Source organism: Calidris pugnax, unplaced genomic scaffold (genome assembly GCF_001431845.1).
Source record: "Calidris pugnax isolate Ruff unplaced genomic scaffold, ASM143184v1 scaffold11, whole genome shotgun sequence".
Lineage (NCBI taxonomy): Eukaryota > Metazoa > Chordata > Aves > Charadriiformes > Scolopacidae > Calidris > Calidris pugnax.
Genome location: NW_015090803.1, coordinates 11691500 through 11706303, shown reverse-complemented (window position 1 = coordinate 11706303; position 14804 = coordinate 11691500). Strand labels below are relative to the sequence as shown.

The 14804-nt window shown below is 39.2% G+C and overlaps 1 protein-coding gene across 1 annotated transcript in view; it reads left to right on the top strand.

Annotated features, from left to right (window-relative positions):
- Positions 1-12440, top strand: part of STK31 (serine/threonine kinase 31) — a 37801-nt gene extending 25361 nt beyond the window's left edge. Inside the window, exons 17-23 of the mRNA XM_014937671.1 lie at positions 10-135; positions 813-938; positions 1179-1265; positions 2229-2378; positions 4179-4304; positions 6662-6730; positions 10530-12440. Coding sequence (XP_014793157.1) covers positions 10-135; positions 813-938; positions 1179-1265; positions 2229-2378; positions 4179-4304; positions 6662-6730; positions 10530-10712 — 867 coding nt within the window. The 3' untranslated portion in view covers positions 10713-12440. The remainder of the gene's footprint in view (positions 1-9; positions 136-812; positions 939-1178; positions 1266-2228; positions 2379-4178; positions 4305-6661; positions 6731-10529) is intronic.
- The last annotated feature ends 2364 nt before the right edge of the window (positions 12441-14804 follow it).

Here is a 14804-nt window from a genome sequence, read left to right as displayed (position 1 = left end):
GTGCTTCAGAACTTTGGTGGACTTCTGACACACAGCCTGGAGCGAGACCTTTTGGATGTAGAGCCCATGAAGGAGCTGAGCACGAAGCGACCTTTGGTGTGTTCAGAAATTCGGGGCCAGAAGGTTCTTTTAAAGGTAATGTTGGTTCAGTTAGTGCTGCAGGTGAGGCCTTGGCTTCTTGTTGTGCTGATTCTGAATGAACTCTGCTCTTCCTTTCATATCCCTGTGTTTATCAGCCCTTTTCTGATGACACATTTGTTTTTTGTCAAGGCCTGTAGAACACGAAGAATTGTTGTCCTGCTAGATTGCTTACTGATTTTTTTTTTTCCATTTCTTTTGAGGACTGCTGTAGTGAACAGCGCTTTCCTCTGCTGTCTGTTCTTTCTGGTATCTGGTGGGTTTTTTTTCCTGTTCATTACTCCTGTCTCTTTTTGCAGATGCTAGTTTCCCATTTCACTGAGAAATTTCAAGAACTGCTGCTCTGCTTCTCTACCGATCTGCTTGCAATTGGGAAACCAGAGGATGTAGTATTTTGAGAGGCATAGTTGTAAATAGTCATCTTGCTTTTGACTTGGCTTATTTAAATCTCAAATTAGAGACACGCTCCCTGTTTTGTTGGTACAGACTTTCTAAGAGTTAATAAGAAAATATGGGAGCAGTCTATGACAGTTGGAATTTAATTTTGTGTTAAGTAGAAGAGGAAGTTATTTGATGACATCTAACAACACGCGTTTCTTTAATAAAAAAAAGTTTAATTCAATAATATTACCAGCATTAGGAGTAATAGTTTGGCTATCTGTTTTGTTTTTAAGGGATACTCTGTAGATGTAAGCTCAGAAGCCAAAGTGATAGAAAGAGTTGCCAAATATCACAGAGCTTGGGATCAGCAGAAAGAGAAATCTGGATTATTACAGCTGTTGTTTCTTCTTTTCTGCAAGGCAAGATTCAAATTCATTATCTTGATTTCGGGTTAAAGCTGAAAGACTTGCAGTTGTACCTTAAAGCTTTAACATGTCAAGTTAGAGCATTGAATCAAACATTTAATTTCTGAGTTCAGATAAGCTGTCTACTTAGTATATAATGAATCAATTTATCACATATCTAGTGCATGTTAAATTTCCCAATATTTCTGATATTTGAAACAATCTATTTTTCTTTTCTGTTTTTGGTTGTTAAAGTCTGATCCTTTGATATATTTAATGGTCCCGTACTATCCAGGAGCAAGTTTGGGAGCTTTACAGGCTAATGCACCTTTGTCTTTAGAAGTAAGTATAACTACTTAGACTATCAGCATTTTATTTTGTATGTCTTTGAACTGAACTCTTGCTTATCTTGTGATGCTGATAGTGTTTCACTGGCATTCTTAGAACCTGGTCAGGCAGTAGTTTATAACTTTCTAAAAGAGATTTTGCTTGGATACACTTCTTTCTTTTATTGAAATTAGCGCCTCAGCTGTATTACTAATACGTTTAAAAGAAGTGCTGGAGTAGAACGTGCTAGATGGCCAGGAGCAGACATTTCTGTATGGAAGTTTTAGAGGACTCCTATGTGTATAACTTGTTTCTTTCTCCCTCACTTCATCTCCCTCCTTTTCCTTTCTCTCCTCCCCACACAGTGTATCAGCAGTTCAGGTCATCATCCCTTCTCAAAGAAGCAGTAACTAGAAGCCAATGCAGTCTTTTCTCTAATTCTGTTTGCTGACTTGGACCTACTTGTAAAAGTCTAAATTGCATGGTTGCATGGTTGTTTTTTTTTTTTTTGGGGGGGGGGGGTTTGCTGCTATATTTTTTCATGTTAGTGATTTTTTTAATCAGTGACTCAATTTTTTTTTTCTACCTGGCATGCAAGTCATAATAATCTTACTAGGAATTAATCCGTAGTCCATAAAATAGAATTGGCATGAACTTTGAACGTGTAAAATTGTAAAATGCTAAATTGGTTGGTTGCATGGTTTTTTTTTTTTTTTTTGGGGGGGGGTGGTTTGCTGCTATATTTTTTCATGTTAGTGATTTTTTTAATCAGTGACTCAATTTTTTTTTTCTACCTGGCATGCAAGTCATAATAATCTTACTAGGAATTAATCCGTAGTCCATAAAATAGAATTGGCATGAACTTTGAACGTGTAAAAACCTTAAAAAAGAAGTCTTAGTTCTGGACAGAAACTTACTTGATGCTGTGCTTTGTTTTTTCCATTATCTTTGTAATAAACACCCAAATTACATCATTAGGAGGCATTAAAAGTGATGAAAGGAGTGGCCCAAGGTCTACAAACGTTGCATGGAGCTAATCTAGTACATGGATCTCTGCATGGAAATAATGTTTTTGCTGTGGATCGAAAACAAGGAATTGTGGGAGACTTTGATTTCACAAAACCAGAGGTAAAAAAAATAAATCCTGTAGTGACTTTTAGTTAGAATTCTGTATCAAAACAGACAACTGTGTTTGCAATTTAGAAGATTTATTGATAAAGGTTGTGCTTAGCAGAGAGACTCCTGTTTCATATTCTGAATAAGATTGAGCAGTTTGAGTCTTGTAAATGCAATCTAATCTTGGAAGGGGAAAAAAGAATTATTGAGTGCAGGCTCTGGTTAACCAAACAGTGGAACGGAAAAGAGAACTTGCTGCAGTTGTTTGTTGACTGTCTGTATTGTATATTTAATGGTAATCAGCATCATTGGAGGCCAGAGTAAGAACTCCTGTTTTAACAAGTCCTGGTCAAGCTCATATGAAGTCTTTGCCTTTCCATTTGATAGGTAACGGGGTTCTAGTATGTGTTTTAATCTGTCACAGTACTTGGTAAATTAACAGGATTTTATATGTTGCCTACATATACCTGTATTTACACATACTGCTGACTTAGTCCTCAGTCTCTGTAGTAGAGAATTTCATAGTTGTTCATGGGGACAATGTAATACTCTTTAAGAACACAAGCTATGTTTTTTTAACTTATTCATTGTGTTTATATAGCAAAGTCTCCAATAATGGTATCTCTTCTGTAGTCAACTTTTGACTTTCTAAACTCAGGTTCTTTGAGCCAAAACATTTTTGCGCTAGAGGTCTGCTTCGTGTTTAGTTAATTTTTAAAATAGTAGTATTTATTGTAATCCTATGTCATGCTAGTGTAATAAACACAATAAAAATAAAAGTAAGTTTCATTGAGAACCCTTATTTCTGCTTTGGAAATGCATTATCTGTTAATCTCATGAAGAGTGTCAATTGTTTGGATAGCAAGGTGTGTTTCCTTTGAAATAAATTTCGATTTTCAACATGCTAAAGAGAGATGCTCTAAACATTTTTGACAGCTAAATTTTCTGAAAAGTCGCACTTGGTACAGATGGTGTCATTGTGAAAACTGCAAGAGCTAAGGAAGAGTATCCCTCTCTTTACTCTCCCTGCATGTATGGGCTGTGCTGAAATGATCAGCTTGTGTGTGATAGAGCAGGAAAGTTCCACCCATGGTCTGCTGTTTGGATCCAGTTTGTGCCTTCCCTGTAGGGGTGTCAGTGCTGCTCAGTGCCCATCCTTTCTGCGTGGTCACAAATGCATGAGTAGAGCTGGTAACTGATGTGTTACTGAGTACTCTTGGCAGTCTGGAGACTAGTTGTCTCCAGTCTGGCTATAGCTGGTGCAGACTATTGTCATGGAGGGCGATAGAAACTCAGGGTCTAGCTTCTGTTTTGACAGCAGATAGTCCTAAAATATGCTGAAAATCCAGAGGGAGGTAGCAGATGGTTTCAGGTAAAGACCAGAAAGGCAGAGAAGAAAAAAATAGGAAAGCTGGCAGAACTGAACTTTAGACCTGAAGTTCTCCAAAATACTGCTGAACGTCTTTTAATACTTGTGTGGTTTTTTTTATTTTCCTAATTTGAGAAGTTTTGCAGTTTATATTCTTTACCACCTTATGAGCTTTCATAGTTCTGGTATGGAGTAAGATCTGCCATCCCTATTCTTCTGTTCCAGTTACAGATGATAGGTGTGTGACGTTTATCTCTTTTTTTTTTTCCCTTTACACACCACTTTTTTTTTGATCAGTAAAGGAGGATTTTACATTTCACACTGGGTCAGTACAGAACTCTCTGCTAAAGTTATCTGACATATTAAAAGGGAGGGATACATACTCTTCAATGTGTGGTTGGTCTTGCTTGAAATTATGGGTATACTGTTTTTTTCCCCCATAGGAACAGCGTGCTGCTGCAAACACTATGGTTGTTGGTACCCTGAGCTTAGTTTCTCCTGAACTGAAGATGGGGCAGCCAGCTTCTCCAGCCTCTGACATGTATGCGTATGGCTGCCTTCTCTTCTGGGTACGTTATGGCTTGGGCAAATGTTTCTAGCGACATTAAGGAACTGTAGCAGGCTTATAAAGAGCGATGTGATAATTATCTCCAACTTCTGCTTTGAACTATTTTGGCAAAATAAGTGTTCATGTTTTCAACTGAGTGTTAAGCGTAGAACTTGCCATTATGGGCAGGAGACAGTGCATTTTTCTTTAAAATAAACTGTGTAATTTGTATAGTAGTATGAACAAAATACGAATTTTCTCTGTCATGCTGTGGGTTGTCAGTTCTTACTGCACTTCCTATTAATTCTTTGTGAGCCTTTTTTTTTTTTCTTCTTTTTATATGACTTTGCCATTGAGTAATTACCACAGCCAAAAGAGAGGAGAAATGAAGGCAGGCATGGGACTGGCGTATGTTTTGTTGCTGGCAGTAGTGCTTAGATAACTGTTTTGTTTCTTAGTGCATGGTATTCCAGGTAGGAGAAATCGACCTGGAATAACACCTGGAGAAGCACAGGAATCTACTTTCCTGTGTTAGGTGGTATGTTGCACAGCCTCTCCTCCATCTCCTTTTTGTCCTCCTGCACTGTATTTCTGCCTTCGCAACTCTGGGTGTTAGTGCCATGTGTCCTGAACAGGGAAACTACAAATTTCTCAAAGTGGAAAAGCCACAAGATACCCAGCAAGTGCTGATATTCCCAGGCAGTGATTTTGCATGAGAACTTGGTGTCTTGGAACTGGTTCCCTGAGCACCAGTTGGAGCTTCAGGTACATGGGGGGTCTTCCCCTGGCGTATGTTTTGTTGCTGGCAGTAGTGCTTAGATAACTGTTTTGTTTCTTAGTGCATGGTATTCCAGGTAGGAGAAATCGACCTGGAATAACACCTGGAGAAGCACAGGAATCTACTTTCCTGTGTTAGGTGGTATGTTGCACAGCCTCTCCTCCATCTCCTTTTTGTCCTCCTGCACTGTATTTCTGCCTTCGCAACTCTGGGTGTTAGTGCCATGTGTCCTGAACAGGGAAACTACAAATTTCTCAAAGTGGAAAAGCCACAAGATACCCAGCAAGTGCTGATATTCCCAGGCAGTGATTTTGCATGAGAACTTGGTGTCTTGGAACTGGTTCCCTGAGTCTCAGTTGGAGCTTCAGGTACATGGGGGGTCTTCCTGGGAAACAGTGCGGCAGTTCCATCAGCTGCACAGTGATGGCTTTGGTAAACCCTTCTGTGCTGTGGCATCTTAAAAACACTTCCTAAAGGAGAACTAGACTGCAGGGTGATAGGTAGCCACTCTCCGTCACCTGTGCTGAAGAGATGAAGCTGGTTCATATACAAGTCACTCTGTTATGTTTTATTCCCAATTTAGGAAACAGTTGCTTAGAAATGTAATTTTTCTACTGAAATAAATGAATTAAAATATAGCTTAATATTGCAGATACTTATAATTTATGTGGTACTGTTTAGTTGGCACATTTTCAGTATTGCTAGTCAGATCTACAGCTGTTCTAGAAAAAAGACTTCCACAAGTGTGTTTAAAAAAAAAAAAGAAACAGTTTTACAAATGGCTTGGTCTGTTTGAAGGGAATATCTGGGATGCAGCAAAGATCAACATTCTTCTGAAACCTCACCCAAGTTTGTCAGCTGAATTTTAGACTAATCCACATGTAACTAATCTTCAATTCAGACTTGGTGTTGTATTGATCATTTGATGGAAAATTCCTGCTTGGGTGTTAGTATTATGTTCAGCAGTTGCCAGTTTCATGTTTGGCATCTGAAATTGTGTTTTCCCTCATTAAACAGCAGCACAACTTCTAAAACAGAGAATTTCTCAGAGTTCTCTGGTTCTCTGCTGATCTGTGTCACAAGAGCCCAACGCTGACTAAACACGATTCCTTTTGCCATCTATGTAATTGTTGAGAATAGAGGCATTTTCAGCTTAATCTTCAGGCAGGGTTTTGAAAAATACTGTACTCAGGCATGGTTCTAGGCAATAGTAAAGACTGGGGAAATTTTACTTTGTATATGGGTACAGGGTTCTCATTTGTCTGTTAGAGTGCACTTACCCTTCAGCATTTCTTAAAAAGCATTCTATAATTGAATGTACAGCTTGGGCATGGACTGTAACCTATATTTTTAAAAGTCTTATTTCTTTTCACCTCTAAAATTTCTTCTGGTACTATTTTTTTCTCCTTGTTTCTGTGTAAGGAAACTTGAACCCCTTGCATGTTTTACCTTACTGTGAAACTAGAATAAAAGCCTTTCCCTACCATTTTCCCATAACAGGCCATTTTCACTTGAAACCCGGAGTGTCCTTGACTTATGTTTGGTTTTGTTAAGCTAGAGGGAAACAACACCACCAGTGTTATGTATCTCTTCATTTACAGCTTTGCGTTCAAAACCAGGAGTTTGGCATCAAAGAAGATGGAACACCTGAGGTGGATGCAGTTGTCATGGTATGTCAGTTGTCAGATGAGGAAGATTCGACTGCTGTTGTTTAGAAGTGGTTAATTGATTTTTTTTTTTTTAAGTCAGACTTCATTGTAAGTGCTGGTTAGAAAATGTTTTAATTGACTATTTGGATAATTCTAAATAGCATGTACAAATAAATGATGTTTGAGAAGGTAGAAAACCCCAGAGTTTTCTTAGTATTTAACTCCAGCCTTGGAAGGAGCAACTTCTTCATGAATAACTGTTAATGGGATGATGCCAAGTTACAAACTTGAGGAATAAGTCATAGAGATTCAGCCTCATTGGAGGTATTTGAGTTAGGAACCTATCTTTTCTGAAGTCAGGGAAGTTGATCTTATTAATCTGTCTTCCTGCATAATGATTGCACAATGCTCGAGCATTAATAAAACAGCTAAATTCCATTTTAATAACTTAAATGCAGTTGTAAAAGTGTATTGTGCCCTTTGTTCTTTGGTTTGTTTTTGTGTGTGAGAAACACAAACATTTCTATGCCTCTGAAGCAAATGCACAGATAGAAGTGGACCCTGCATTATACGAATTTGTGTTGCTGCTTTCATTCTTTCTACTCTGAACTGTTGTTCTTTGTCCACTGTATGCCAGCAACTGTTGTCACCTTCAACTCTATTTTCAGTCCCTTTTTAGAAGCTTATCCCTGCCCAGTGTCTCAGTGACTCTTTGAGAATAAGTAGACCTGTGTGCCTTAATGTTTTCCAACTTAGGTCTTCAGCTTTGAAGTAGATTCTTCACTAACTTATTTCTTGGATGTTAATCATAAGCAGATAAAATTACGGCCTTCTCTCTGTGTGCCTTAGTTACCTGAGCACTTGTCTTACCTTGGGTTTATTTTCTTGTGCAATTCTCTTTCCCCGTAAGCTTTAGCCTTCTGGGCAGGAGTTAATACCTTTTTTTGTTGCCTGCTTTCAACCTCTTCTACCTTTGCTACAGGCAATTACTTTTCCTTCTTATAAAAGTTGGAATAACAAAACATTTGCCACCATATGTAGTTAAAGACATTCACCTTGAAAAAGGTTTATGGACCTTTTTCAAATTGTTAGCCTTTTCAGACTAGTTTCTGCTTCATACTTTTTGCTGTACCTTCTGCCTTTCTTGTTACTGACTGCTTTATTGTTGTCCTGTGTACCTTCCATCTCACTTGAGTGGATTGCCCTTGTGGTTTTTAATCTGCATGGAAACTTCTCATATCATGCTTATTCTGTATTGACCCTGTAAATATTGTTTCTGACTGGTTATTATAGTTGCTTGCTTTCATATTAAAAGTTAAATGGATCTCCTGAAACACACAGTACTATAGGAAAGAAGATTCAGTAGTTCATGGTCTGTCATTAGGGCTAACTAGGAGTTTTAAATATATTCCACAAAACTTGTACAGAACTGTCTGCCCAGTCTATCGCTCAGGATCATGCATAATCCTTAGATACTGAAAAACCTAACTTTCTCTCGTGCACAAGGGAAACTTAGTTGTTCAAGGAAATAGAGAAGATTTCTTGGGACATTAAAAATAGGAGTTGGTTCACTTCTGTTTTCTGTAAAACTTCTGCTGTGATAGTGTTCTGCAAATAAGGCCTGAAGTGTTAGGCCTCAAAGGTTAAATGGCTGTTTCAGGCCACTTCTGTGCTCTTCCATAGCAGGTATCTTCTGGAGTGCAAACAGCTGCCTTCATCTCAGGACAATTAATGACAACTAATGAATTTAGCCGTTACTGTTTATTATTGATACTAACAATTTCTTGTACAGCTTCTTATAAGAGCAAGTTTCTTTAACAGTTTTCCCTGATGAAAGCAGCAGCATTTGATTTTGACCTTGTCAGGTGATACAATTCTAATCAATATATCATTGTTGGCAGTTTTTAAGGATTCATCCTGGATTCGTGTGCAATGCACGTGCACCAACCACCTAAGTCTGCTGGAAAGCAATCTGTGCTGCCTGCAGTGCACATGAGGGTTTTGTTATGAAATGTAATACTAATAAATATCTTTCAGCTGTTTCTTGGGGAATCTTTTAGACCTCTGAATGTTAATCCTTGTCCCAGTTCTTGGGGAAAATCTACTGAATGTTAATCCTTGTCCCAGTTCTTGGGGAAAATCGTTTTTTTTGCTTTTAAGTGCTTTATCTATAATCAGCTTACTCGGAATTAATCTCCATGCCCATCTGCAGGCTCTTGACAGACTGGTAATTTCCCTTCCATCTGAGTCTCGTGCCCAGAGGAATTGCACAGTTGCAACTAGTAAAATTTTTGTTGTTTTCAGCAAATGTAAAATGACCCCAGGAAAATAATGTTAAGCTTTAAAACAGGAATATTAATGTTAGGTAACTTGTGAAGAAAAGCACAGTTTAGAGATCAGCTCTTTAGCCACTCCTGTAGCCATGCCAAAGTTCAGTGTTATGTTTCAGCATCTGGTTTTGCATATTAAAAAAACAGTAAAGAAGAGCAAACACAATGAAATGGAGTAAACATGAAGTGTTGTCCTACAGCACTATTCCTTGTGGAATCAATTTTCAGTTTCCTTAGTGCACGAAGGTGGTGAGAAGGAGATATTTAGTATCAACAGACACTTGATAGTATCATGAAATGTGAATATACAATTACAAAGCTACTCAAGCTCTTTAAATGCTCAGACTTTCTTCACTTTTAATTTTCCAGAGGAAGTGTGTAGTCATGGTTCACTCCTGTATTTCACTGCACGTGTTTGGATCTTCTTAACTAGAGGATTTCCTTTGAGCATTTTAAATATTTTATAAACATTCAACAATCCTTTATGCTTCTAAGATCAGCAGTTGTGGGATCTCCTCTTTTCACCCAGATTTCAGATTACTTGGGGAGTGGCTAATTCTCCAGAGTCACTCTAGTAATTAGTGGAAGAGTTGGAAATCATCTGCTTTTTTTTTTTGGGTACTTGGATGCATTCCTTTGCATCACATTGATTCCTCTCTCTGGGTGAAGTGGTGAGAGGTGTAGAGGTGTCTTGTGCTTTGCTGTTTTGTTGACCCTGATCAGAGGTGTTGCTGGCTTTGAGACTGTGAAAAAACAAGCCTTCTTATGGAAAAATTCTGTTCCTGTTGAATTCTGGTAACCTAGATCTCTAGATGAGCATTTGAGATTGTCTTTCTTGCAGTCCCCCTTGTCCAAATCCAGTGTGTTCTTCCACCCTTAGCAGCTGATGTTTATGCATGTGTGTAGCAGATGTGGTTTTCTCTTGTGTATTGAGTCTATGGATTCTAGCACTGTTAATGTGCTAAGCATTTAGGCACGTAATCCCTTCTGATAAATCCAAAGAGATTAAGTGTAAATGATGGGTTAATAGCAAAATAGCTGCTGTTGATTTAGGCCCTGTTACTTGGTTGTTTTTTTTTCTTGTGCTCTTGTAGAGAGAGAAGGCAATGTGACGGAAGTTAAGAGATGAATTTGTAGAAGGTGAATGGCACTTGTTCTGTGCTTTCTTAGTAGAAAGACCAACTTCACTATTTCTCTTAATTTGTAGTAGTACAGTGAATTCATATTTTAAAATACAATAACTCACACTCTTCTGTGAAGTCTGCTGGCAGCAGGTTGACAGACCTGGTGCTGAATGCTTAGTTTTATTTTGTTGTTAATGAGGACTATGACTGTCAAGTGTTGCTGACCATTGGGAATACTATGGGACAACCTATTGCAAGGGCTTTGGGCCCCTACGCACTTACAAGTGTGGTTATCAAATAGTTGGTTGTTATTTGTAATAGAGTTCGCTTTGCTTACTAATGAAACCTTTCTCCCTCTGTTTGTAGGATGATAAAGTTAAATCTCTTCTCCTGAATTTGTTCTGCTGTAACAGACTGACAGCTGAGCAGGTGCTGAGGGACGATTGTTTCCTCACAGTTGATGTGATTCCAGTTTCACCACATCCAGGTGAAGAGCATGAGCCACGAGAAGAACACGATTCTGAGAAGACAGATGAAAAAAAAATGTAATTACCTGAGGTGAATGGAGCAAACCCTACTCAATACATGAGGAACTTTTCCATCAGGTGTTTGATTGAGACTTCTGTTTTTGTTTGGCTTTGAAATCATTGCCCTGATCTGAAATCTCAAAAATATAAAAGGTTTGGTAGGTGCAGTCATGTTTTGTGATTGCACGATCTTCACTGTGATTCAAGTACATTTTATTCCAAATAAGTGCGGGTATAAGTGTGGTGTTACTGATCGTGTTCTTTGTCAGCCTTTTTCTTTGTCCGTTACATAGGCTTTAAATTTACAGGGAATAGTTGTTAGATGCCAGAGATCTTTAAGATGAAGCTTTAGTGACTTGTTTTTGTATCCAGTTTTCTATCACTCCTCTTGCTGTGATTCCAGAGAACGTGTTCCTCTTAAAGATGCTCTAGGGCATTACCTTCTTGCTGGAGGTTTTTTGTTACTGCATAAACAAGTTGTTCCTACAGCAACTGCCTTTTTTAAGGAAAAAAGAAAAGAAAAAATACTGCTTTGACAACTGGAAAAGGAAACAGCAGTGTGCCTCTTCTGTCTTTCTGCATTTGAAAGATGCAGTTGGCTTTCTAGGGAGCAGGCATCCTTCTAGTTGCTCCTTTGCAGTGCTGCTGCCAACCAAAATGCTATGCACACACGTTTGCAAAAACTGCTGCTTATTTGCTCTACATAAGTGTATGTATATATCATCTGTTCTAAAACACTGCTCGCGATAGCTGTAAAGGTGTGATTTTCTTGAGTGAGTTTGCCTGCAGCACCTTGCTGTTAATGTTACCATTGAAGGAGTTTTGTCAGCTCTTTATTTTTACAGGAAATAGTCGCTTATCTTTATGAAGGTTTTCGTTTCTTCTTGGAAAGAAACGGGTCAAAAATGTGCAGAGTTGCTGTAGCAATATATTTAGCCTCTGGGTGTTGCTCTTGGACAGCGCTGTTAGCAGACTAGAGTTTTGTAGAGGAATTATTGAAGATGCACGTTGTCAGATGAGGGATGTAAAAATGTAGTATGTAATGGGCATGAAGCAGCACCAGGGGACTTGGGGAATGCGTGGTTACAACAATACAGTCCACAGTGGATAGAAGATACCACCTTGGCATATATACCTCTGATTTGGTTTTCCAGCCTTAAACCATGCTATATATTTTTAGCATGTAAGATGCTTAATCCTTTTTTCATTAAATGATTAATGACTCTACTAGTTTATATGTGTATAACCAAGGAGAGCAAAACCTTTTGTAAAAATATTTTTTTTGTAGAATTTTTAGTGTAATAAGTATTTTCGTTATAGAAATCACAGAATAATATTTTCTTTTTTGTCAACGAAAATAAACACTTCAGCAATTTTGTGGGGTGCTTTCCAAATATTGATTGCAGTCTTTCACTGTTAATAAAAGGCTAACTTTAATTTGAATTAGTTACACATTGAATAGAGGTTAGAAGACTAACCTGATGGTTTGGGTTGTGCAGTGTCATGTATATTGGAATAAATTTTTGCCCAGTTTTCCTGCTCCAGAGTCCATGCAACCTAAAGTGTACTTGTTAAATCCCCAAATTGCTAACCTTTTTTTGGTTTTCTGAAACCAGAAGTCTTGTGATTAAAAAAAGTTGCAGTGTCTTCAAAATATCTTCACTAGCTGTATGTAATATGATTTTCACAGGTGGAACCTAGCACATGAGTTTTTTATTTTTTTTTGTAAAGATACAATAAAACTTGAAATCTTTTGGTACATATGAGTGTCAGGTTATGATACAGCCTTGCCATTTGAATTAAAAGTTGATTACAGATTTTGTGTCACCAGTTCTGTTTGTTTCTACTTCGACCTTTTCTATGGTAATTTTTTAGCTCTAGCTTTCTTTTCATTTCTTACTTGCCGGAGGCCTTAAGAAAATAGGTTGGTTCAGGGTCATGTTGCACAGCTGTCCTGACAAAGCTGAATATTAATCCATGGTAATGGACTACCTGCTGTTTAGATTGATGCTCACATTTTTCAACTGCATCTCTTCTAGCTAGAAGGTGGATACCCAAATGATAGAGAAGGGAGGTTGAAATGATCCTGTAGGAATAGTCTATCTCCTTACTCACTTGCTGCCTCTTCTTAGCAGGCCAAGTGAAACTTACCTCACTGCCTTGCTATCAGTGTTGTACAGTTGTGAGCAGTGTCCTTGCACAGGCCAGGTTGGTGGGGTACTTTCAGGGGCTGAGTGTTACTTCCCTGGGAAGTAAGGAGTTCAGTTGCTGTCATGGGCCCAAGAAGTTCATATCTTCTCATGGTCTCTAAGTCTGCAGTTACAGGTCTTGGTGCTGACGACTTCCTTTCGTGAGGACTGTTACCTTTGTTCCTTGGTCACATTTGTGTTCTCTGCACACCTGACCTTGGTGTCCACCAGTTGTGTGTCGGTATCAGTCTTGGCTTTTGCTCAGGACCCAAGTCAGCTACTACAGTCACCTTCTGGTTGTAGATCAAGTATCAACATCACCGAAGAGGAAATGCGTTCTTCAGGCATCTGCAAGCAACCACTTCCTCCGGCTGTACCTAACCTAGCCTGCAGACCAGGGATAGGGCTGGTTTTCTTTGGGAAGAGGACTTCTTCCAGCAGGTTGGGAGAACATCAACATTTCTTATCTCCATGGTTTGGGTGGAGCTGTGGGAACCACTCCTCCTTTAAGTGCTGCACCTCCAGTCACTTTTGGAGACTCCTGCTGTTCAGTTTATAGTCTTCCTGCCCACCCTAACATCCATAATAACGTTACTGCATCTTTCCACATAGTTTGCTGCTCACTTCATTAGTATTTAACACTTCTGCCTGTTTGGTTTAGGGAAAGGTGGTGCTTTTTTCATACTTCAAAATAGCTTTCTGCTAGTACAGAGTCCTTCTTACCAGCACTCACTAGTATTTTAACAATTTTTTTTCCCTGATGGTGGCTGCTAGTTTGTACAGCCTGCAGGTTAAATTACATTCCTTCATAGGCATCTGCCTCAAGGGCTTCCCCTTAGTGGGCAAAGATTTATTTCATCTGCAGTCACTTCATTCCCCCAACTGACAAGGAAATTGGTATGAATTCATCCTGATTTCAAATGAGGAGTCTATTAACTTGCAGGTTGATGGCTTTATAGACCATGGTGGGTGTTTGAGAGCCAGATCTTCATTCGTGTAACTTAAAACACTGGTGAAAACTTTTCTCAGATTTCTGGGTGTGTGCTGACAGGCACTGAAATTATGAACTGTGTCACATACCTCACTTGAGCAGTTCTCTTGAAATGTGCATTTTTTTTCAAAGCAGACACACTTGGTGGCTACATAGACTCAAAACAATTGTCAGATTGTCCTGTCCTTTGGGGTCATGGACAGATCTGTTAGGACGTGGAATTCTATTCTGTTAGTGCCAGCCTGCACTGTGGTGGGGACACATGGGCTTGGGTGTTGGAGTTGGGTTTTGGCAGCTTTAGGTTTCGGGGCTGCCATATATCAAGATCACACCACATAGAAGCATTTTTGTAAGTTAAAACCATTTGAATTGGAATGTGGATTTTTTTAAAATGTATTTTATTATCTCTCTTGTTTGGTGTCTTTGTAAGTGTTACAGCTGCAAGGTGTGTTATTGGTAGGTGAGGGGAAACAAGACTTGCTCTTCTGTTTGAAGACGTGATGTTGGTTTGTGTTTGTTAGGACCAGCAGTTCCAGGAACCACTTAGAGCTGCCTGAGGCCAGTGGGCAGGACCCCCTTCCACCTGCTGTACGGCAGAGCTGGGAACGCTTCCCAAAACTCCCCGACATGGAGTTCTTCACTTGCAGCAGGTTTTGCCCTTACCAGGTGTGTCTTGCATTTTCCCTTCTCCTAGATGTGGCCTGGGCTGCCTGTACTGCTAAAGTGCGTGTTATGGCCTTGCAGTCGGTGTGTGGCTGCGTGTAGATTTCCAAGGGCTGAAGGAAGGTGTAGAAAATCCTCTCCATCACTTACCAAGTCCTTCATGCATTGCTGCAGCTTCTCTGTCTTGCTAACTGCTTGAGAACTTTGCTTCTCTTCCCTGTACTCACTCTGGTAATTGGGTTTCTCTGCTGTGGCGTTGCTGGAACCTGAA